At 32.0% G+C, this 23,699-nt stretch overlaps 1 protein-coding gene across 1 annotated transcript in view; it reads right to left on the reverse strand.

The window, feature by feature from the left end:
• LOC143201981 (midasin) overlaps positions 1 to 23,699 on the reverse strand; it is a 216,725-nt gene that overhangs the window by 12,246 nt on the left and 180,780 nt on the right. Inside the window, exons 19-23 of the mRNA XM_076413235.1 lie at positions 10,341 to 10,485; positions 6,809 to 7,035; positions 4,850 to 5,061; positions 1,759 to 3,888; positions 1,181 to 1,703 (exon numbers count right to left, since the gene is read on the reverse strand). Coding sequence (XP_076269350.1) covers positions 1,181 to 1,703; positions 1,759 to 3,888; positions 4,850 to 5,061; positions 6,809 to 7,035; positions 10,341 to 10,485 — 3,237 coding nt within the window. The remainder of the gene's footprint in view (positions 1 to 1,180; positions 1,704 to 1,758; positions 3,889 to 4,849; positions 5,062 to 6,808; positions 7,036 to 10,340; positions 10,486 to 23,699) is intronic.

Genomic DNA, 23,699 nt, shown 5'->3' on the forward strand with positions numbered 1-23,699 from the left:
AATTTTTGCAGTTTTTGCTTGCTTGCTACCAGAACTGACCGTTTGATGATTGATAAGTTAGAGTTAGTAAAAATGGAGTACTATACGAGAGCGTTTTCATTATTGAATCATATTTTAAAAATGATTAAAATTAAAATTAAAGCTTTTGGAGCAAAATCACTAATTCTTCTTTCATGAAGGGTACTTTGACCTTCATGGCCTGTATATGTATAAAGTCGGAGCTGTCGCATTTAGAATTCAAAGAATATACAGGTGATTGTTTAAAATAAATGCATCCGCAACAAAATGAGGGTGTTTGATATCGTAACATGATAATTGAGCCCGTTGAATTGGGTTCACAAAATTGTACCATATAGCCTGGTTGTTCTTGTCTCGTTTCAGTAATCAGAATTGGCCTTCTAGATTAAAATGACTTGAATTCCTTTTACCCTATGTTTTATTTCACTTGGCTCATAAATTTCGGGAGTGTTGGTGTAAACTTTGTTTAAAAGATATATTCACCACAAAAAAAGGCAATTAGAGACGAATATCTTATATTGCATTGAGGAAAAAGTAATTATTCATCATACACTGCTCGAACTTGATCACACTACTAATTTGGAATCTCTATTGTTAATAACTGAAGTCACAGAAGTTGACATTAAAAAATATCCATAATTGATTAACAGGAAAGTTTTTGTTTTTATAACAACTAGAGAGTCTTTGCAAAACCTAACGCTTGAATCGATTCTTCAACTTTCTTACTTCCCTGATTTTGTCCTTTGCGATATATCTTTTGTCTTAGAGGTAATCATGATACCTGGCGTGATGGAATGATAGTTATCGAAGGGCTGTCTCATTTATTATTATTATATATATATATATATATATATATATATATATATATATAATGTTGAATCTTAAACGCTACATTTCAATGTACTTTATGCTAGATTGTCTTATTTGTTTTTCGTTGTTTTATTGGAATTTCTTTCTGGCTTATCCCCATATTTAAGGGTAATATCAGTGGCTTAAAAACCATTACCGTTTCTTATCTCTGAAGGGGAACGCTTAAATAAACCGTAGATATTGTTCTTTGAATTACCAGTTATAATTTCATTTCAAGTTCTAACGTCTGCGAATTAATGTCGGAATTATACTAATCTTTGCATACTTCAGACCTTTTAAATTAGCGACTTACCTGGATAACGTAACTGTAAGGGTGCGCCTTAACACCACTAGTTGTGCCATCTCCGTACTTTCTAACTTTATCTTCGAGCAATTTAACGTGATCTCTGATGGCCTGGTAATACGGATGATAACAATTCTCGTAGTTACTGAGCAGGTTCGCTGTTAATCGGTAACTTTCAGCCATCTGGTTAAACATGCTGATCACCGAATTTAAATGATTCTTTTTCATGGCTTTCTTCGCGAGAGGATCCACCTTGGGAAGGGCGGAGTTAAAGTAACCCTCCAGGTACCCAAGAAGCATATGTAAATCGGCTATACGACATATGGTGTCCTCAAAACATTCGTCTTCCGTGTCTCCGATGTTTGACGTCAATTTTACCATTAATTCGACGAGTTTTGACACGGAACCGTTTACGATGGAGGAGACTCCTTCTATTTTGGACGTGGAAGGGTGTCCAATTTTGAATTCAGCCTCTTCTAGACGCTGCAGAAAGTTATTGACGTGGTCCTGCACGAGTTTGATTTGCATCGATCTGAAATCAGAGAACTGTGACGTATTTAATGTTATAAGAACCCGGAAATACTTACAGGAAATCGTTGCTTTTGTCCGAAACGGCGTAGATGTTTTTCCACATGAGCAAACCAACGTATCCTCGTTGTTTTTCAACGGTTCTATAATTCTGTAACGTTATGGATTCTCGATCTAACAACCTGTTGAGCAAGTAGGAATACATCGGGCAAATACCGGCAACTAAAAACGTAGAACTTGATGTTTCTTCCTTTAAGAATACCCCAGGCATCACTGAGGCATTTCGTACGGCTGACGAGTAAAATCCTTTCCTGATTTCGTGCGTCAGTCTCGTGTTTTCGTTGTTTTTGTAGTCGAGCAATGCCGCACTCAATTCAATGGGAATCAAGGTGTTATTTAAGCTGTCAGTTTTAAAAGTGGATTCGTCATAAGCCATCAAGCGAAGTAACATCATCTGTATCATGGTGTCTCCCAGAGGAAGTATCTGCATCACGCTTTCATCAAGATCCGTTTTTTTATCGTTGTCCTGTTCGTTAAAGTTCTGGATCGCGCTTACGTCATCGTTTTTGTCGTTTGGCGAGTATACGGCAAGTTTTATTTTCTGGAGAAGATGTCTTTGATCTCTGTTCTGGACTAAATAACAAATTATTCTTGATATATCGTTGCAAGCATCCGAAAAATCATAGCTGTTCAGGACCTGTAGTGCTGACAACTGCCATATATACTTCAACGATTCTGGAACGTTGTTTAGCTTCCTGTAGGCGTGGAATATCTTATAGTCCCGCGAAAAATAATGAATTTCCTTGTTTATATCATTGAGAATGGTCTGAAAGTCTTCCGGAACATTTAAGGACAACAATTCGGAAATTCCTTTAATGGAGTACTTGTAGAACCATTTATAATAAACAGTCATCGTGTCTAGCTTTCTCGCTATATCTCGATCGTCCCAAGACCACTCAATGTAAACGTTGGTGAGGAACGAGTGCAGTGCTTGTCTCCAACTTAACAAGTCCAGAGTCTTCACAAAACAGTCGGCACCTTTCGGTGGGTTTTTGAAGCGCGGTTGGTGCAAGAAGGAGAAATAACGGTATCTTAGATCGCAGTACTTCGAGAACAGAGAATTCTTCAGCAGGTATGACTCGCTGATTCTCCTGTTGCTTTTCGTTGAGGTTTTCTGAAATCCAAGGCATACTGACTTGTATAAAGACCTACTGTCTGTGTATGTGCTTTCAAATTCATCTCGTAGTGAATGCAGTTCGATCTGGAAGGCGTAATTTATCGAATCAAACGAGTCCTCATCATCATGGGAATATTTATTTATCCATCTACAGTCTAATGGTAAACGATTCGTGGTAGTACCGCAAGTTTTCGCTAATTTGCTGAAATAATTCAAAAATACATCTAGTTGTTTGTTTGGAATAATATTCCTAAGATGCAGGGTCTTGTGTTCGAGATTATCTGTAGAGCTCATCATATAGCTATTAATCAAGAGATTTGCTACTTTATAGAAGTCAATATCGTCCAATAATTTGGTGTGGAGCTTGATATACTCCAGATCCGACCAAACCGATAAATCCTTGCTCTCCAATAACCGATCTTTCTTTGACAACGTGTCTATATACTCGTTCGCGGTTACTTTAGTTTTATCTACACCATCATACAGATTTTTCTTGGCTATATCGAAGTTATTAGAAAAGTCCTCCATGGCTTTTTTATACAAACACATCTCGAACTTTGTTTTAACATATTCCGACCATCTGGGAAGATCCCTAGTGCTGATGGTCGCATTTTTACTGAACAGATCACGTTCGTCAGTTGCTCGCTCGTCCAGGCATCGATTCACTCCGTCTCTGATAACCTCCAGGATATTGTTGCAGTTGAATTCTGACGAGGTGCGCGTTTTGTAATATACCTCGACGCAGGTGGTGTAAAAGGCTTCGTCCAGTGGGATACTGTGGTCAATCTGCTTGGCAATCAGCGAGGAACATCGTAATATGTCGGTATGGTTGGGTTTGTCGCTTACAATCAAGCTCGAAATGAACTGGTGGATTTTGATTAAAGTGTTGATGTCTTGGGGATTGGATAGGCCCTCATTAGCGACGAGGCTTTTTAAATCGTACTGGTTAGAGCTTGTAGTGTCCTCTAGATCGTTTAACATGTATATTTCGATGCCTCTGTTTCGCATAGCTCTGAAAATAGCGTTTATTGATGTGAAACAATGAATAAGTAAAAAGTTATCATCAAGTGTTTTGTGATTAATAGAATGATACAAATTAAGCTGCTTATAAAATTAGTTTATTTAATCTCTTGTGAAATTTGAACAGAAATATTAATATAGTTTTCACCATCTTCCAAAGATTACAATTTCAAAACATTCAAATATTGGTTCTTGTTAAAACATCTATAATTGTACAAAAAATCACTTTATTTATTGCCTAATGTAACAAAGAAGCTGTTCAATAAGTTTTGTGGTTCGTTAAGATATTCATTTATCGTTTATTTTTCTAAAAATGCTGCTATTTTATTTATGGACATATGTGTATTTTGATTTGTGATAGTTAAGACTAAAGTAAATTAATATGAATATCGGCCATTCTATCTTTATTTTTGAAAAAAATTTGTATAGTATATGAAGACTCTTCACATTTAGTTAGAAAGATGGGTGGCTGACTTCAATGTAGTTTCACAATTCTTGAAGGCAATCCACGTCTAGAAAGTGCACAAACACCAAGAATTAACCAAAAATACAGGTATACGTTCAAAGACATAATTAGGAGATTTAGCATGACAACGTGCCGTCTTATACAACATTTTTATGCATCTTGTGCATCTATGAAGCAGGGCACTACGCGGATTTCGAAGATATTTTGGAATGACAGTCATAAATTGCCTGAGAGATGGGCAAAATGCTCAATAGATTGAATAATCCTTTTTAATTATCCATTGTAAATGACTTAAATGTTTTTCTTAGTCAAAACCGGAGAGGCATGATCGACACACCTTTCGACAGATTTCTAATTGTAATATCAGGAATGAGTCCTTGAAATTCAAAGTGAATAAGAATCTTGACGAACTCTAAAACTCGCTGAGCCATCTGACTCATATTTGTACATCTAATTACGTTACAACAACGAGAAAATAAAAACTTACCTAGATATTTCACCGTTCTTTGGGTCCATCGTCAAAAAGATCCGAAAATCTCTATGCGGTTTCACCTCGAACATCTTCCCCTCCTTGTTCATACCCCGTTCGGATATCGTCAACGTGCCGTTTGGCTCGAGGAGGCCATTCAAGCGATCTAATACCGCGGCGCTACACAGATTCACGTTATCGACGAGAAGCCAGGATCCTTCCTGCAGACACTGAAACGAAAGATACATTGTGTATATACGTCGCGTCGTTTCAACACGATCCCTTAGTGTAATCGTTTGTTTTAAGTCGAGATATTCATCGATCCTTTTTTAGTTTTAGAAATAATCGTTAACATTAGACGTATTTATAATATAAATTAATTTTAAAGGATTTACAATAGATGGTGTTGCTGTGTATTAAATCGCATCGGGTACATTTGTAACCAACTTTACGTTGAAGACTCACTCTTCCGTGTGTTATTTATGCTTCATGAAGCGTACTAGATCAATAGAAAAGTCCCAGGCCTACGTCGCTGGGGGTCAGATCTGCATCATACGATGGATGAGAAATCAATTCGAAGCCCAATTCATGGATTTTTGCCATTATTTTCACTGACTTGTGACATGGTGCATTGTCTTGGTAAAGCAACACTTCCTTTCTCTTCAAATGAGACCTTTTTCGGCGATTTCGTCCTTCAAACGGTCCAATAACGCTATGCAATAGTCGTTGTTAATGGTCCTTTTTCAAGTTAGTTAATGAAAATTATTCCATGCGCATACCAAAATACAGACGCCATAATCTTGCCAGCCGACTGTTGCATTTTTCCACGCTTTGGAGCGGTTTCATCATGTGCAGTCCACTCGGGTGACTGTCGATTGGATTTCGGAGTGAAATGATGGAGCCATGTTTCATCCATTGTTACATATCGACGCAAAAACTCGCGTTTATTACGCTTGATCATCTTCAAGCACTGTTCCGAATCATCAACTCGTCGTTGTTTTTGGTCAAAAGTGAGCTCGCGTGGCACCCACTTTGCACAAATATTCGTGAATGATATGATGTACACGTTCAGTTGATATCTTTAGAGTGTCTGCTATTTCATTCAATTTTAATTTACGGGTATTCAAAATCATTTTGTGGATTTTAAATATTTTCGTCGGTAACAACCTCTTTTGGGCGTCCACTGTGTTCACCGTCTTCGGTGCTCATTTCACCACGTCTAAACTTAGCATACCATTCTTGATGGTTGATTTTCCTGGGGTAGTATCCGGAAACTCGGCATCAAGCCAAGTTTTTGCTTCAACTGTATTTTTTCCTTTCAAAAATCAATATTTTTTATCAATTTTTTTCACAATAACAAAAGTTGCTTCATTCAAAATGCTATAATTCACAAACTAATGATCCGACATCCGTATTTAATTCTAGTAGCGCCATCTATCTGTCAGGCCGGGGATTTTTCAATTGACCTGTTATGCTGATTTTGACACCTAAGACAAAAAGCTTTCTGGACAGGCAAAAACATTTGAAGACAAGGATTTGAAGGCATTATTCGATCATCATCAAGAAACCATTTTCACTCGCTCGAAGAACATATGAATGATCCAAAAACTTGGATATTTCGTTCCGTATGAATTGAAGCAGCGAGACACATTGAGAGACGTTTGATCATGAGTGAAAAGCTGCTTCAACGACAAATTGAAAAGGTTTTTTGCATCGTATTATTACTGGCGGTTAAAAGAGAGAAAAGATGCATCGTTCTTTTGAGATGGAATCCGTAATTCTGACTGCCTGAAAATTCCCGATCTGTGCTGCATGAAAGATGGGAAAAAGTACAGGCTATCGATGAGCAATACTTTTATACAAAGACATTGTACCGATTTTTCACAATAAAGCTTCAAACTAAAAAAATCACAAAAGAGGAAAATCATTTCAATGCGGTTTCGAAACAGTATGCTTTTGTTAGTTTACTAAACTCACCTTTACTAATACGGAATTCACCCATTCAAATCTCCCGCCAGCACTTAGAGATTTCTCTTCATTAACGCTATTGTAAATACGCTGGCATCTGTTCAATAGATTCTGCATGTTCACGCACTCCTCGGAACTGTTACATTTCGAGTAGAGCTGGATCAACAGGTTCTCGATCATTTTAACTTTGTTCAAAAATAACTGAACTTCCTCCTCTAATGTATAGGTTTTCGAATCTGAAACAAAGAAAATAGATATAATAACCATTCTGCATATGATGCAGCGATAGTTGACTTTACTGCAACAGAAACTTTGCACTCTTAAGAGTAAGGCGGCTTTACCTTGCAATTCTTTTTATTTACATTGTTAATAATCTAGTAATCTATGAAAATGTTAAATCAAAATACCATTCGATATATATTTATCACTAAGTGCAACAGTTATAGGATGGTAAAGGGGAGGTGGTAAAACAATTTTTTAAAAAGATCACAATGTTGCCAGATTGTATGCATTGTATTTATATATGGGGGAAATAATAAATGGATATATAGTCTATTCAAAGTTTATTTGTATACGTGTCATCGAAATTTGTGACGTCAAAACGTCGGAATGTTGCCGCATCAACTCGGAGTTTTAGTTCAGTTTGGCTTTGACGTACAACAAAATTCTAATCCAAATAGAATAATTGAACAAAAATGTTATATAATTTATTTTAGCATTACAGTACATCTAAAAACTACAGTTAATTACATAGCTAGAATATTTTATAGGTTAGAGTTATAACTTCTTATCACTATTGCTTTCAAGAATTTTGCATACGTCTAACAACTGGACGACTTTGACAGGCTCATTCGTTTACGCGTTGGAACTAATAAGAAAATATTGTCTGATTCTAAAACGAATTTATATATTTCGATAGGCAATACATTAAACATCTTGATAGTGTATGTACAAAAAAACTTTGAATACCATAGGGTATAAGTAGTAAGTAGTATAAGTAGTAGTAAAAGAGTGTTAACATTTAAATGCTGTATGCAATGAAGCTTCGAATTTTTGGGAAAAAATCCTTTCAACTCACTCCATCAAGACCTTATATCAATTTCAAGTAATAAAAACATGGAAGAGAATATGATATTAACTCCAACCCAATTTGTTCGTGTTTTTTTCCCAACCAAAAAAAAATCCACCGCCCATTACCCATTTAAAATATGACTGGGAAACGCCATAAACTGGCTACTTTCCTTTTGATGTCTGCGATAAATGGTCAAATAAACCGTGTTTCTTTTTTACTGCTTCTACGGCAACACCGAATTTCAATTAAAAAAGGAAAATGCGATTAAAAATTCATACGGTGTATGAGCAAGTAAAAAGTTAACAACAGGCAACGGGGGATCATAAAGAAGCGTTATGACTTGACCGTCAATTTGCTGCGTATATTTTTAGAGAAATTAACATTTTTTACGGCACTCATTAATCTGCTTCTTGCTTTTTTATCCGGATTACCATTAGCTATTCAGGTCGGCGATATCCAGAAGAACTTTGAGGAATTTCCAATAGATGTACTCTGTCACTACGTAACCCACGAAGAACTTCACGATAACCTCGAAAACAAATGGATTTCCAAAGTTATTCAAGATTTGGCCTTGAAACATGAAATAAGGTTACTAAATCACAGCAACGTATAGGCAATACAGCTACTGGACAACACGTAGGAAATTAGAAGATTGAAACAAACCAAACCACATGAACTTGTATAGTATATAAAGGTTTAATCTTAACTTTAGCTCTTAAGTAGTCTAATTTAATTTGAATTTGCGAAATACATATTGATGTATTTTACGAATTAAGATTATGTTAAGCTTGTATAACGCAATATATAATTAAAAAGCGTGATACGTGTTCGATTCGTGAACGATTCACCATAAGCTACTCCAACCTAGTCAAAACACTAATTGCAATTGACGAAAGTGATTAACTCTCTTAATGGTATAATTTGGTTCAGTTTTTCGCTCGGAAATCTCAGAAGAAATCTACGGTGACGGTGTTATGGGTTCACGTTCAAAACGACATTGGTTAATATATAAAATAACAGGTCAACGAAAAGTCCCCAGCCTGACGCATAGATGGCGCTACTAGAATTAAATCCATATGTGTTTTACTTAGCCCTAACCCTCAAAAGATGCGTGTATAAATTTGACAGCTGTCGGATCATTAGTTTGTGAATTATAGCATTTTGAGTGAAGCAACTTTTGTTATTGTGAAAAAACCTGGCATGATTTCGAATTTCCAGATACTGCCCCAGGAAAATCAACCATCAAGGATTGATATGCTAAGTTTAGACGTGCTGAAATGAGCACCGAAGACGGTGAACGCATTGGATGCCCAAAAGAGGTTGTTACCGACGAAAACATTAAAAAATCCACAAAATGATTTTGAATGACCGTAAATTGAAACTGAATGAAATAGCAGACACTCCAAAGATATCAACTGAACGTGTACATCATATCATTCACGAATGTTTGGGTATGAGAAAGCTCTGTGTAAAGTGGGAGCTCATTTTTGACCAAAAACAACGACGAGTTGATGATTCGGAGCGGTATTTGAAGATGATTAAGCTTAATAAACCCGAGATTTTTCGTCGATATGTGACAACGGATGAAACATGGCTCCATCATTTCACTCCGAAGTCCAATCGACAGTCATCCGAGTGGACTTTACACGATGAACCCGCTCCAAAGCGTGGAAAAACGCAACAGTCGGCTGGCAAGATTATGGCGTCTGTATTTTGGGATGCGCATGGAATAATTTTCATTAACTACCTTGAAAAAGTAAGGACCACCAACAGCGACTGTTACATAGCGTTAATGGGTCGTTTGAAGGACGAAATCGCCGAAAACTAAAGCCGAAAGTGCTGCTTTCATATATGTATATATATATATATATATATATATATATATATATATATATATATGTCTCTTTTCGAACGGCCGCATTTGAAGAGGCGACCACCATTTCACTGACTTGTGACACGGTGCATTATCATCGCTGGATATAAAAGCAGTCGAAGTGTGCATTGGATTTAAATAGTAACTGCTATTTTCAATCGCTAGTTTTTTTACTATCGACTAGTTTGACGGTTTTGCGGTTATCGACTGTTTCTCTAGACTAGTTCCCAACGTTACTAGTAACGTTCACAAGAAAATGTTGAAATCCTCAATATTAATTATCAGTTCTAATAAATATTGATTACAAAAAATAATATAGTTATCTGACACATTTTCGCGTATAAAGTTACACCGCGCATTTCTATATATAGCTCGTGTCGCGCTTCATAGCGATGTTAATATTGAAATACTAAACAATTCGTGAGCGATAAATCCCAATACGGATTAGCCGACATCCGTCTGTCCCTGACACGCATTCTAATTTATTTTAAAATTGAAATTTTCATTCGCTATCGAGGTAAACATTCATATTCCGATTTCGGCCGATGAAAAAACGGGAAAAACGACAATATTCGTCGAAAATAAACAAAACTTACCGCCGATGGACAAGTACGCCTCCCAGCATTCCATTAATTTCACGGCATTGACGATATTATCTTCCAGCAGAAGGTCCTTAACGGCGACTAAAGTTCGCCGTTCGGCTTCTTGGACAAGTTCCTCCAGGTGGCGGGTGTAGTTCGTCTGGAAATAGGGGAAATTAAATGTTTTAATTTTTTTTATCTTAGACCAGGAGGTTTTTCCTGGGAATGTTTTTAATACGTATCTGTCCGTAATAGTCTAATAAGAAACAGAAGTCCCATAAAAATCCCCAGGATAATATACCGGATATCAGTTCAAAATTATATTCAGTTTTTCATTTATTTGTGATTTATAGTCTTACAACTGTATAATGTATAACTCTCGCTTCATCGTTTTTGATGAAATAATTTTTTTATCGAAAATTCAAGCGGTCACTTAATTTAAAGGGATACAAAAACTTTTTTTAATCTTAATATTCAAAACTTAAGTATTTATACAGTGGTTATCATACATTATTACATACATTATATCATACATTATCATACAGTGGTCGAAATTCGACTATAATTCGTTCAAGTTAATTACGTTTTCGTTATAAAACTCCCCAAACTACTTGCCCTTAACGAATGTTGAATATTTTAAATAATAATATCCATTAATTCTCATTAATTATTGTTTCAAATGATTCGTGACAAAAAATCATTAAAAAAAATTAAATTCATGCTGTCACTTAATTTAAAGGGATACAAAAACTTTGTTTAAACTTAATATTCAAAACTTAAGTATTTATTATCATACAGTGGTCGAAATTCGACTATAATTCGTTCAAGTTAATTACGTTTTCGTTATAAAACTCCCCAAACTATTTGCCCTTAACGAAAGTTGAATATTTTAAATAATAATATCCATTAATTCTCATTAATTATTGTTTCAAATGATTCGTGACAAAAAATCATTAAAAAAAATTAAATTCATGCTATCACTTAATTTAAAGAGATACAAAAACTTTGTTTAAACTTAATATTCAAAACTTAAGTATTTATCATCAGCAGTGGTCATACAGTGGTCGAAATTCGACTATAATTCGTTCAAGTTAATTATGTTTCCGTTATAAAACTCCCTAAATTACTTACCCTTAACGAAAGTTGAATATTTTAAATAATAATATCCATTAATTCTCATTAATTATTGTTTCAAATGATTCGTGACTAAAAATCATTAGGCGATATTAAAGGCTAGTGAAATTGAATCTATCAGGATCTCGATTTTTTAAAATAGTTTTAACTAGTAAATATCCCTTTTTAAAATCCTCGCTTTATCTATTAACTGTCTTAATCTTTACTATATGTGATTATTTTGCTTGACCAGAAACTACATCGTATAAAAATGAATGCAAAGGAATATGTCTCACATAAAAACGCTTCTAACTTAAGAGTTAAAAAGAGACACAATGTTGTCTGATTAGTTCGAACACGAGAGCCTGTCAAAGTTGTCCAGTTGACTGACGTATGCAAAATTCTTGAAGGCAACAGTGATAAGAAGTTATAACTCTAACCTATAAAATATTGTAGCTATATAATTAACTGTAGTTTTTAGATGTACTACAATGTTAAAATAAATTATATTTGATAACTTATATTTGATTTTTGTTCAATCATTTTATTTAGATTAGAATTTTGTTATATGTCAAAGTCAAAATGTACTAAAACTCAGAGTTGATGCGGCAACATTGCGACGTCAGAAATTTAGATGACGTATGTACAAAATAACTTTGAATAGACTATAGAATGGTACGATAGGTTTGTCAATTCGGCTCTATTCAGATATGATCGGCTTATTATTACAACTATTAACTCTCACTAATGAGCTCTCTCACTGCTTTTTTTTAATTCATATTAATATCAACATAACTTTCAGTGTTATTTTTCTTGGCTGTTGTAAGAGAAGTTGCCGTGAGTGATTTTAAAAATTCGAAAACATATGACGATCAATAATTGTAATAGGTTTGTCTAGTATTGAAAGAAAAATAGTTATTATAGCAGAAGAAACGTATTTTTTAAACCTTGCCGTTAGTAATCGTTTCTAGATCATCAACTACATAAATAATGAGACTGAATTTCATACTTTATAACGCATTCATAAAACAGAATCATCATTCTTGATTCCAGAGAGGACATAATCCACCATCTGCTTGATTCTAACTGTAAATTGGACAAAATTTGAGTGTATAAACTCTTTTATAGCAGTACGAAGACATTATCTTATATTTTAGATATAATTCGGATTATTAACATGCCAAATTAATGGCGTAATAAAAAACTTTGTCGTCAACAATGTCTGAAACTTCTGAGTAAACCATAACAAGGTACGTTTTACGGCATGCAATAAATTTTACATTCCAAGCAGCGTAAGATTGTATTTCACTTACTATTTAAATTCAAATTTAGATAAACATAGAGTTATAGGATATTGCAGTCTACCGGCCTGATAAAATGTATTAACCGTAGTACGAAGATTTTTGTAACATATTGGTTGAAAATCTGTCTAATCTGTAAATGACATCTTAAATTAAAATATCTTTTTTTAATTTATTTTATTTAAGTTATGAAGATTAGAAGCATTAACTCAGACTACAGATATATGTACAGAGATTAGACAAAAACTGTAAAAAATATTAAATATTTCTTGATAAAGTATACTATTATATATGTAATATGTGATATTATATTGTAGATATATATTAATTCATAATATAGACGAATATTTAACTAGATTATATACATATTTTCTTAGACATATATTATTAGACATTAGACAAAAAAACTGTAGACAAATATTTATTAAGCTTGCAAAAATGTATTATTTTAGATGTTATATTCTCTCATATTGTAGGCATATGTTAACAGAAATATATAGACAAAAACTATAGACAATTCACACTAAAGACAAGTATTTTACTAGACTGTAAACATTTATAATCTTACATATATACGTATTCTTTTAGACTATAACATATATTATTAGACATTAGACAAAAAACTGTAGGAAAATATGTATTAAGCTTGCAAAAATGTATTATTTTAGATGTTATATTCTCTCATATTGTAGGCATATGTTAACAGAAATATATAGACAAAAACTATAGACAATTCACACTAAAGACAAGTATTTTACTAGACTGTAAACATTTATAATCTTACATATATACGTATTCTTTTGGAGTGTAACATATATTATTAGACATTAGACAAAAAAACTGTAGACAAATATTTATTAAGCTTGCAAAAACGTATTATTTTAGATGTTATATTCTCTCATATTGTAGGCATATGTTAACAGAAATATATAGACAAAAACTATAGACAATTCACACTAAAGACAAGTATTTTACTAGACTGTAAACATTTATAATCTTACATATATACGTATTCTTTTAGAGTGTAACATATATTATTAGACATTAGACAAAAAACTGTAGACAAATATTTATTAAGCTTGCAAAAATGTATTATTTTAGATGTTATATTCTCTCATATTGTAGGCATATGTTAACAGAAATATATAGACAAAAACTATAGACAATTCACACTAAAGACAAGTATTTTACTAGACTGTAAACATTTATAATCTTACATATATACGTATTCTTTTAGAGTGTAACATATATTATTAGACATTAGACAAAAAACTGTAGACAAATATTTATTAAGCTTGCAAAAAGGTATTATTTTAGATGTTATATTCTCTCATATTGTAGGCATATGTTAACAGAAATATATAGACAAAAACTATAGACAATTCACACTACAGACAAGTATTTTACTAGACTGTAAACATTTATAATCTTACATATATACGTATTCTTTTAGAGTGTAACATATATTATTAGACATTAGACAAAAAACTGTAGACAAATATTTATTAAGCTTGCAAAAATGTATTATTTTAGATGTTATATTCTCTCATATTGTAGGCATATGTTAACAGAAATATATAGACAAAAACTATAGACAATTCACACTAAAGACAAGTATTTTACTAGACTGTAAACATTTATAATCTTACATATATACGTATTCTTTTAGAGTGTAACATATATTATTAGACATTAGACAAAAAACTGTAGACAAATATTTATTAAGCTTGCAAAAACGTATTATTTTAGATGTTATATTCTCTCATATTGTAGGCATATGTTAACAGAAATATATAGACAAAAACTATAGACAATTCACACTAAAGACAAGTATTTTACTAGACTGTAAACATTTATAATCTTACATATATACGTATTCTTTTAGAGTGTAACATATATTATTAGACATTAGACAAAAAACTGTAGACAAATATTTATTAAGCTTGCAAAAATGTATTATTTTAGATGTTATATTCTCTCATATTGTAGGCATATGTTAACAGAAATATATAGACAAAAACTATAGACAATTCACACTACAGACAAGTATTTTACTAGACTGTAAACATTTATAATCTTACATATATACGTATTCTTTTAGAGTGTAACATATATTATTAGACATTAGACAAAAAACTGTAGACAAATATTTATTAAGCTTGCAAAAACGTATTATTTTAGATGTTATATTCTCTCATATTGTAGGTATATGTTAACAGAAATATATAGACAAAAACTATAGACAATTCACACTACAGTCAAGTATTTTACTAGACTGTAAACATTTATAATCTTACATATATACGTATTCTTTTAGAGTGTAACATATATTATTAGACATTAGACAAAAAACTGTAGACAAATATTTATTAAGCTTGCAAAAATGTATTATTTTAGATGTTATATTCTCTCATATTGTAGGCATATGTTAACAGAAATATATAGACAAAAACTATAGACAATTCACACTAAAGACAAGTATTTTACTAGACTGTAAACATTTATAATCTTACATATATACGTATTCTTTTAGAGTGTAACATATATTATTAGACATTAGACAAAAAACTGTAGACAAATATTTATTAAGCTTGCAAAAACGTATTATTTTAGATGTTATATTCTCTCATATTGTAGGCATATGTTAACAGAAATATATAGACAAAAACTATAGACAATTCACACTAAAGACAAGTATTTTACTAGACTGTAAACATTTATAATCTTACATATATACGTATTCTTTTAGAGTGTAACATATATTATTAGACATTAGACAAAAAACTGTAGACAAATATTTATTAAGCTTGCAAAAATGTATTATTTTAGATGTTATATTCTCTCATATTGTAGGCATATGTTAACAGAAATATATAGACAAAAACTATAGACAATTCACACTACAGACAAGTATTTTACTAGACTGTAAACATTTATAATCTTACATATATACGTATTCTTTTAGAGTGTAACATATATTATTAGACATTAGACAAAAAACTGTAGACAAATATTTATTAAGCTTGCAAAAATGTATTATTTTAGATGTTATATTCTCTCATATTGTAGGCATATGTTAACAGAAATATATAGACAAAAACTATAGACAATTCACACTAAAGACAAGTATTTTACTAGACTGTAAACATTTATAATCTTACATATATACGTATTCTTTTAGAGTGTAACATATATTATTAGACATTAGACAAAAAACTGTAGACAAATATTTATTAAGCTTGCAAAAATGTATTATTTTAGATGTTATATTCTCTCATATTGTAGGCATATGTTAACAGAAATATATAGACAAAAACTATAGACAATTCACACTAAAGACAAGTATTTTACTAGACTGTAAACATTTATAATCTTACATATATACGTATTCTTTTAGAGTGTAACATATATTATTAGACATTAGACAAAAAACTGTAGACAAATATTTATTAAGCTTGCAAAAATGTATTATTTTAGATGTTATATTCTCTCATATTGTAGGCATATGTTAACAGAAATATATAGACAAAAACTATAGACAATTCACACTAAAGACAAGTATTTTACTAGACTGTAAACATTTATAATCTAACATATATACGTATTCTTTTAGAGTGTAACATATATTATTAGACATTAGACAAAAAACTGTAGACAAATATTTATTAAGCTTGCAAAAACGTATTATTTTAGATGTTATATTCTCTCGTAGGTATATATTAACAGATATATGTAGACAAATACTATAGACAATTCACATTACAGTCAAATATTTTACTAGACTGTAAACATTTATAATCTTACATATATACGTATTCTTTTAGACTATAACATATATTATTAGACATTAGACAAAAAACTGTAGGAAAATATGTATTAAGCTTGCAAAAACGTATTATTTTAGATGTTATATTCTCTCGTAGGTATATATTAACAGATATATGTAGACAAATACTATAGACAATTCACATTACAGTCAAATATTTTACTAGATTTTAAACATTTATAATGTTAGATACATACGTATTCTTTTAGAGTGTAACATATATTATTAGACATTAGACAAAAAACTGTAGACAAATATTTATTAAGCTTGCAAAAATGTATTATTTTAGATGTTGCATTCGTTCATATTGCAGGTGTATATTAGCATGGATAGGTAAGATAAATACCAATTCAGACTACAGATAAGTATTTTACTAGATTGTAAACATTGTATAATCTTAAATATTATACACATATTCTCTTACACTGTAGACAAATATTATCAGGCATTAGACAAAAACTGTAGACAAATATTTTATGAGCCTGTAAAATCGACGACATGGTTTTAAATCGATTTTTGAGATCTATATCGAAGAATACTTTAAAATTTTTACATTGTCCACCCCTATTACATAAACCAATAGACAATAGACCTTCTTGATGTTTATTCGATTCAGTTCAATTTAATTCAACCGAGGAAATCGGGTATTCTCGCAACCGCTCAGTTCACCCTAAATGAATCACAGCTTCTATGTTTGAAAATCGTTAGGCGTTCGCCTATTTTACGACCGAAAAGCTAATATTACCAATCTGCTTATGAAACAGAATCAAAACGGATATTTTGTGAGGTAACCTGGCGCAGCATGCAGCAAATCTGACAGTTTTATGGTTCAATTCCAATCACTCAAAGCTATAAATACTAGTATAGCAGGATATACGTGTTATTTATTGACAATAAAAACAAAACAACGTGTTAAAAACCAATTAAAGTGCTAAAAACACTTAATTATTGATTTAAACTATCCCAGATTAATCATAAATAAAGATTAATTAAACTGAAACATAAAATAATCAATTACTTAGAGATTTGGGCATGTTAAGTTTTTATCGAATGTGCCGAGATCGGCTACGAACCAAACCAATCACATTTAAATCTTAACGAGACGACTATTAATGAAACCGGGACTAATTAATTAATGACCATAGTTTTTGTGAGGATTCTAGAAAGGAACGTGTCCTACTGGGAAATACGGGACGTGATTCATTACACAGTTTTGTGAAGTTTAAGATTTTGCGTTTTATTTAAAAAAGTCCTATCGGATTATTACCGTATATTAAGAGTAGAAAGGGCGTGTGTTTGATAAACACAATTTACAATTTTTTTTTACAATAATTTGAATAATGACATAAAAAACACATTTAGCATTCATTAGTTACATGTACACTGTTATAACAATTTTATTTGTGATAATAGGCACGATTTATATCAAATTGTAGATATATGCTAAATAAAATTATAGACAACTATTAATTTTAATTGAAACTGACTGCAAATTATGCGTTACTACTATATACAAGTTGTTTAAACTAGTTCTTAGATGCAATTTATATTAAGCTCTAGACGCTTCTTTAGAGTTCAGAATTTTATATTAACTGTAAAGCTTTAGACAAATTATATCAGGTTGTAGATATCCTCTTCGGGGTTTAGTTAAATTTCATTTAAAATAGTTTTTATATATTTTTGAAATTACACAGACATTCTTATACCTATTTGTAGAAATGTATTAAGTGATATTGAAGACTACAGGTACAAGTTGTTTAGGTTGTGTATAAGATATTACAGATACAATTTATATAAATTTGTAGACATATATGAAATGATGTTGTAGACTACAGGTAATAGTTGTTTAGACTCTAGACACTTATTATTAAGTTATAATCATATATATTACAGATATATAACAACATATATAACATTTAAAACGTTTCCTTAGAATGCAAAAATTAATTTTAACTATATATTTGATAGTTGCAGTCCCATCATAGTTCTACTTGTAAAATTTTAGACTTATATCAGATTGTAGACATATATTCCTTTAGGGAATAAACCACAAATATTGTTATATATTTTTGAAATTACAGCCCCATTTTTATATCAATTTGTAGACATATATGAGAATGATGTTGTAGGCTGTAGGTACACGTTCTTTAGACTGTAGACACTTACTATTAAATTATTCTGATATATATTACAGATACAACTTATATAAAAGTTTAAACGTTTCCTTAGAATGCAAAAATTAATTCTATATATTTGAGAGCAGCAAGCCCATCACAATACTACTTGTAAAGTTTTAGACATATATCAGATTGTAGACATATATTCCTTTAGGGAATAAACCACAAATATTGTTATACATTTTTGAAATTACAGCTTCATTTTTATATCAATTTGTAGACATATATGAGAATGATGTTGTAGGCTGTAGGTACACGTTCTTTAGACTGTAGACACTTATTATAAAATTATTCTGATATACATTACAGATAAAACTTATATAAAATTTTAAACGTTTCTTTAGAATGTAAAAATTAATTTTAACTATATATTTGATAGTTGCAGGCCCATCACAATACTACTTGTAAAGTTTTAGACATATATCAGATTGTAGACATATATTCCTTTAGGGTATGAACTACCAATATTGTTATATATTTTTGAAATTACAGCATCATTTTTATATCAATTTGTAGACATATATGAGAATGATGTTGTAGGCTGTAGGTAAACGTTCTTTAGACTGTAGACAATTATAATTACATTATTCTGATATATATTATAGATACAACTTATATAAAAGTTTAAACATTTCCTTAAAATGTAAATTAATTTTAACTATATATTTTATAGTTGCAGGCCCATCACAGTTCTACTTGTAAAGTTTTAGATGCATTATATCAGATTGTAGACATATATTCCTTTAGAGTATAAACTACAAATATTATTTTAAAATATTGTTATATATTTTTGAGATTACAGACCCATTCTTATATCAATTTGTAGACATATATGAAATTATGTTGCAGGCTGTAGGTACACGTTCTTTAGACTGTAGACACTTATTATTAAGTTGTAGCCATATAATTTATAACAAATTTTAAACGTTTCCTTAGAATGTAACCATTTACTTTAATAGAGTCAGTATAGTTATTTTAATTTCAATTAACATCGAGTGTTACTGTTTTTCACTATTTTTTATCAATTGTTGATATAATTATACCATGGTTTAAATATCTCGATCACAAGATAACATTATTTGTTAAATTAATCATTATTATTGAATTTCGTGAATTTGGTCCATACTGTTAATTAATTTCATAACGTATTTTTAACAATACTTTTAAATTGTTCTTATTCTCAGCCGCAAACACAGATTGAGAAGAGCTTCTTAGAACACAAGTACTGACAAATGTTCTAACAATTCTATAAAACTCGTACTTAACTCGGCTAAAATAAGAGAGCGATATAACCGTAACAAGGCTTTAAATTTAACACACAGTAAGGATAAGTCTTTCCTGAATGTGTTTAAACCGGGACACGAGTGGTGATTAATCGGTGTACTTCATACTGATACGGAACCAGTCAGGTCAAGCAATTTATTATAGCCGATATTACCACACGGCGGATTTAATTTGATTTGAAAGAGCTCTCAAAATCCACTCAAATAAATTTAATGCACACATTCGTCCCTGGAATGGCTCAATGTTCGGCATGATAATATTAACATGATATACGGGGAAGGATTGATACAATAAATATTATATTTTTGGAGAATATCGATTTGGACATGTTTATTCAGTTGTTAAATTATTAAACGGTGGTTATGAAACGAGTAGGTATGGACAGTAAGGACGATGAGGACGTTTCCGTTCCAAGGAAGAAATGTGGCGGTTATCGCGCAAGCTATCCAAGTTTTTAGCCAAGCTTTAGATTAGGCTGGCAGAAATCATCATATAACAGGTCAATTGAAAAGTCCCCGGCCTTCCATAGTAAAACACATTTTTTTGGCAAAATTAGTTTTTTTTATTCAACATAATTCCCTTCAAGGGTGATACACTAACATTTTTGTAGCGATGAAAATTTCTTCTCAGCGAGCATTCTTTTGAGATCTGAGAACAGGAAATAGTTGCTGGGGACCAGATCTGGAGAATACGGTGGATGAGAAAGCAATTCGAAGCCCAATTAATGGATTTTTACCATCGTTTTCACTGACTTGTGACACGGTGCATTGTTTTTCTTGAAATACGGTCGTTTTTCGGCGATATCGTCCTTCAAACGGTCCAATAACGCTATGTAATAGTTGTTGTTGATGGGCCTTCCTTTTTCAAGGTAGTCAATGAAAACTATTCTATGCGCATCCCAAAATACAGATGCCATAACCTTGGCAGCCGAGTGTTGCGTTTTCCTACGCTTTGGAGTGGGTTCATCATGTGCAGTCCACTCGCATGACCGGCGATTGTACTTCGGAGTGAAATGATGGAGCCATGTTTCATCCATTATCACATATCGACGTAAAAACTCGGGTTTATTACGCTTGATCATCTTCAAACACTGCTCCGAATCATCAACTCGTCGTTGAGCAAAAATGTAAAAGTGAGCGTGAGCCCAAATATTAGTGAATGATATGATGTACACGTTCAGTTGATATCTTTAGAGTGTCTGCTAGTTCATTCAGTTTCAATTTACGGTCATACGAAATCATTTTGTGGATTTTTTTAATGTTTTCGTCAGTAACAACCTCTTTTGGGCGTCCACAGTGTTCACCGTCTTTGGTACTCACTTCACCACGTCTAAACTTAACATACCAATCCTTAATGGTTGATTTTCCTGGGGCAGAGTCCGGAAACTCGGCATCAAGCTAAGTTTTTGCTTCAACTGTATTTTTTCCCTTCAAAAAGCAATATTTTGCCAACACGCTAAATTATTTTTTATCCATTTTTTATTCGTGCCATCTATGTGTCAGGCCGGTCATAATGATCATAAACCATTAATGACGTGCAAAGGTGTTTCTTAAAGCCAAGTTCCTTAGAATTTTTTAAATATATTTATTGGCAAGATGTCACGGCAGGTAATTTTGTTCCCAAATCCATTACGTGATTCGCGCCAAGGTAAACCTAAACCCGTATTATAGTTACGGTGAATAGGATTAGGTAAATTTGTGCATAAATATCAATATTAAGGGTACCATGGCAAACAAATGGCTTAGAGCAGCCCGATAGCCGAACAGGTTGGTTGGGGATCGATTAACCTGGAGACAAAATACGCTCCGATCAAATATTTGCATTTGAACTAATTAATAAAGATAATAAAATTGACCATTGTGTTTTTGGTAACTTGGTGTGTCAATTATTGTTGCCCAGCTGTTGTCTTAGCTGATTATATCTTTGTTCAGTTAATTTATATCCATCTAATGTCACCCAACAACACAAAAACCCGGTTGAGACAGGCTACACAAAAACAATAGTACATAAAACAATAAACATATGGATATGTACAAAAATGATTCCGTCTTTTTTTTGGAAATTAAATACTATAATTTCTTTATTTCTACACTGAATATGAATATCTAACACGTAGTAATTCAAGCTGTAATTTTAGCTTATTTTCTTATTTTTTAGATTAGTTTCAATATCAAAGCTTGCATAGACTGTTGAGAGTCCTCTTATTATAACTTATTACATTAGATAACATAACCAATAGCTGTTATAGAAGAATAGTGATTTTGCAATATAACAACATTCCACCACATATAAATACTACTATTTTGAAAATGTTATTAAAGGTACAGAGGCAGGTTTCTTGTCGAAATAACCGAAATATATGCATTATCTCACATTTTGTTGACGAACTACGTAATAGTAAAAGTAAATACATATAACAAGACAATTATACAGACAGAAATAAATAGTAATCATAAAGCTTCAAACGTAATAATTTTGTAATTGTTTTATGCTCAAATACCAAAGAAACAACAACTAAAACCAGTTTACGCATATACTTTATTTTAATTATCTTATATTTATACTCTACTAGATGACATCATATATTTTTACCTATAATTTCCCATATTACCTCGGCCACCATCTTGAAACAAGTTGTATTTTATACTATTTAATAAATGTATGTTAATTCTTCAGTAACTACAAATTAGTGCTACAAACGATGATGTTTCATACTTAATAATTAAATGATATTTTGTTTTTTATAGCGTTTCTGTTGGTTTTCCCTAAAGTAAAATTAATCTAAACACAGATTTTTACTTTAGATTTTATTAGATTAATTAATTTTTGTCACCTGTCATCTCTTATTCATTGAGAGTCGAACTCGAAAGAAGGGACAAAGCAGTGGCTGGAATCAGTGTGTTATGTTTCCTTCGACAAAAAAAGGTTGTAGCAAAATTTTATCCCTATTATATTGTCCCACTGTAATGAAACATTGTATCAATAAACTACCGGCTCTTTTTCTATATTAAATCACACGGCCGCTAAACTCTTTCCTTCCTTAAATAGGAAAATATACGACCAATTTGGCGAGGCTGTAAAGTTTTAGGGTTATATTTCTCCCGTTTTAATTTAAGATTGACGGGGTCCAGCACTGGTACAGTTTTCCATTTCAGTTCCGTCCCCATCCTTTCGTAATAAAGGACTTTAAGGCACCGTAGTTAGTCAACGTCGATGCTTATTGTGCCCACTGTCCCCCCTCCTCCCTCCGCCGCGGCCTTTAACTCCCGAAATGTGACAAGATTGATGTGCTTGTGAGGAAGGTGATAAGATAGCCGGGTAACCAGGAAGTGGAACGGATGCGGATATAAAAATTCTCGTTTATCTTTAAAAATATTTCATATATCATGGTTTCTCAGGATGTCTTAGACTGAAGGTTGCTAAATAGGAAATCATACCTTGGTATGAAGTACCAAAAAAATTGATGAATTACTTTTAAGTTTGCGGTCTATACTGGAAAGGAGAAGCCTACTCTCATTCTATTAATATGGATTTGGAAATTTTATGGGCTGTTTTAAACTACTGATACGACTGTTGTGTTGGCAAGCATGTCTAGAACATTCTCTATACAGTTTCAGCTATATTGTCTATTTAGTTATCAGTTGTCGATAGACCGTAACCATGAGAAGTATCG

The sequence above is a fragment of the Rhynchophorus ferrugineus genome, unplaced genomic scaffold (genome assembly GCF_030347505.1).
Source record: "Rhynchophorus ferrugineus isolate W39M unplaced genomic scaffold, kcgeb_rfMv2 rfM9, whole genome shotgun sequence".
NCBI classification, from domain to species: Eukaryota; Metazoa; Arthropoda; class Insecta; order Coleoptera; family Curculionidae; genus Rhynchophorus; species Rhynchophorus ferrugineus.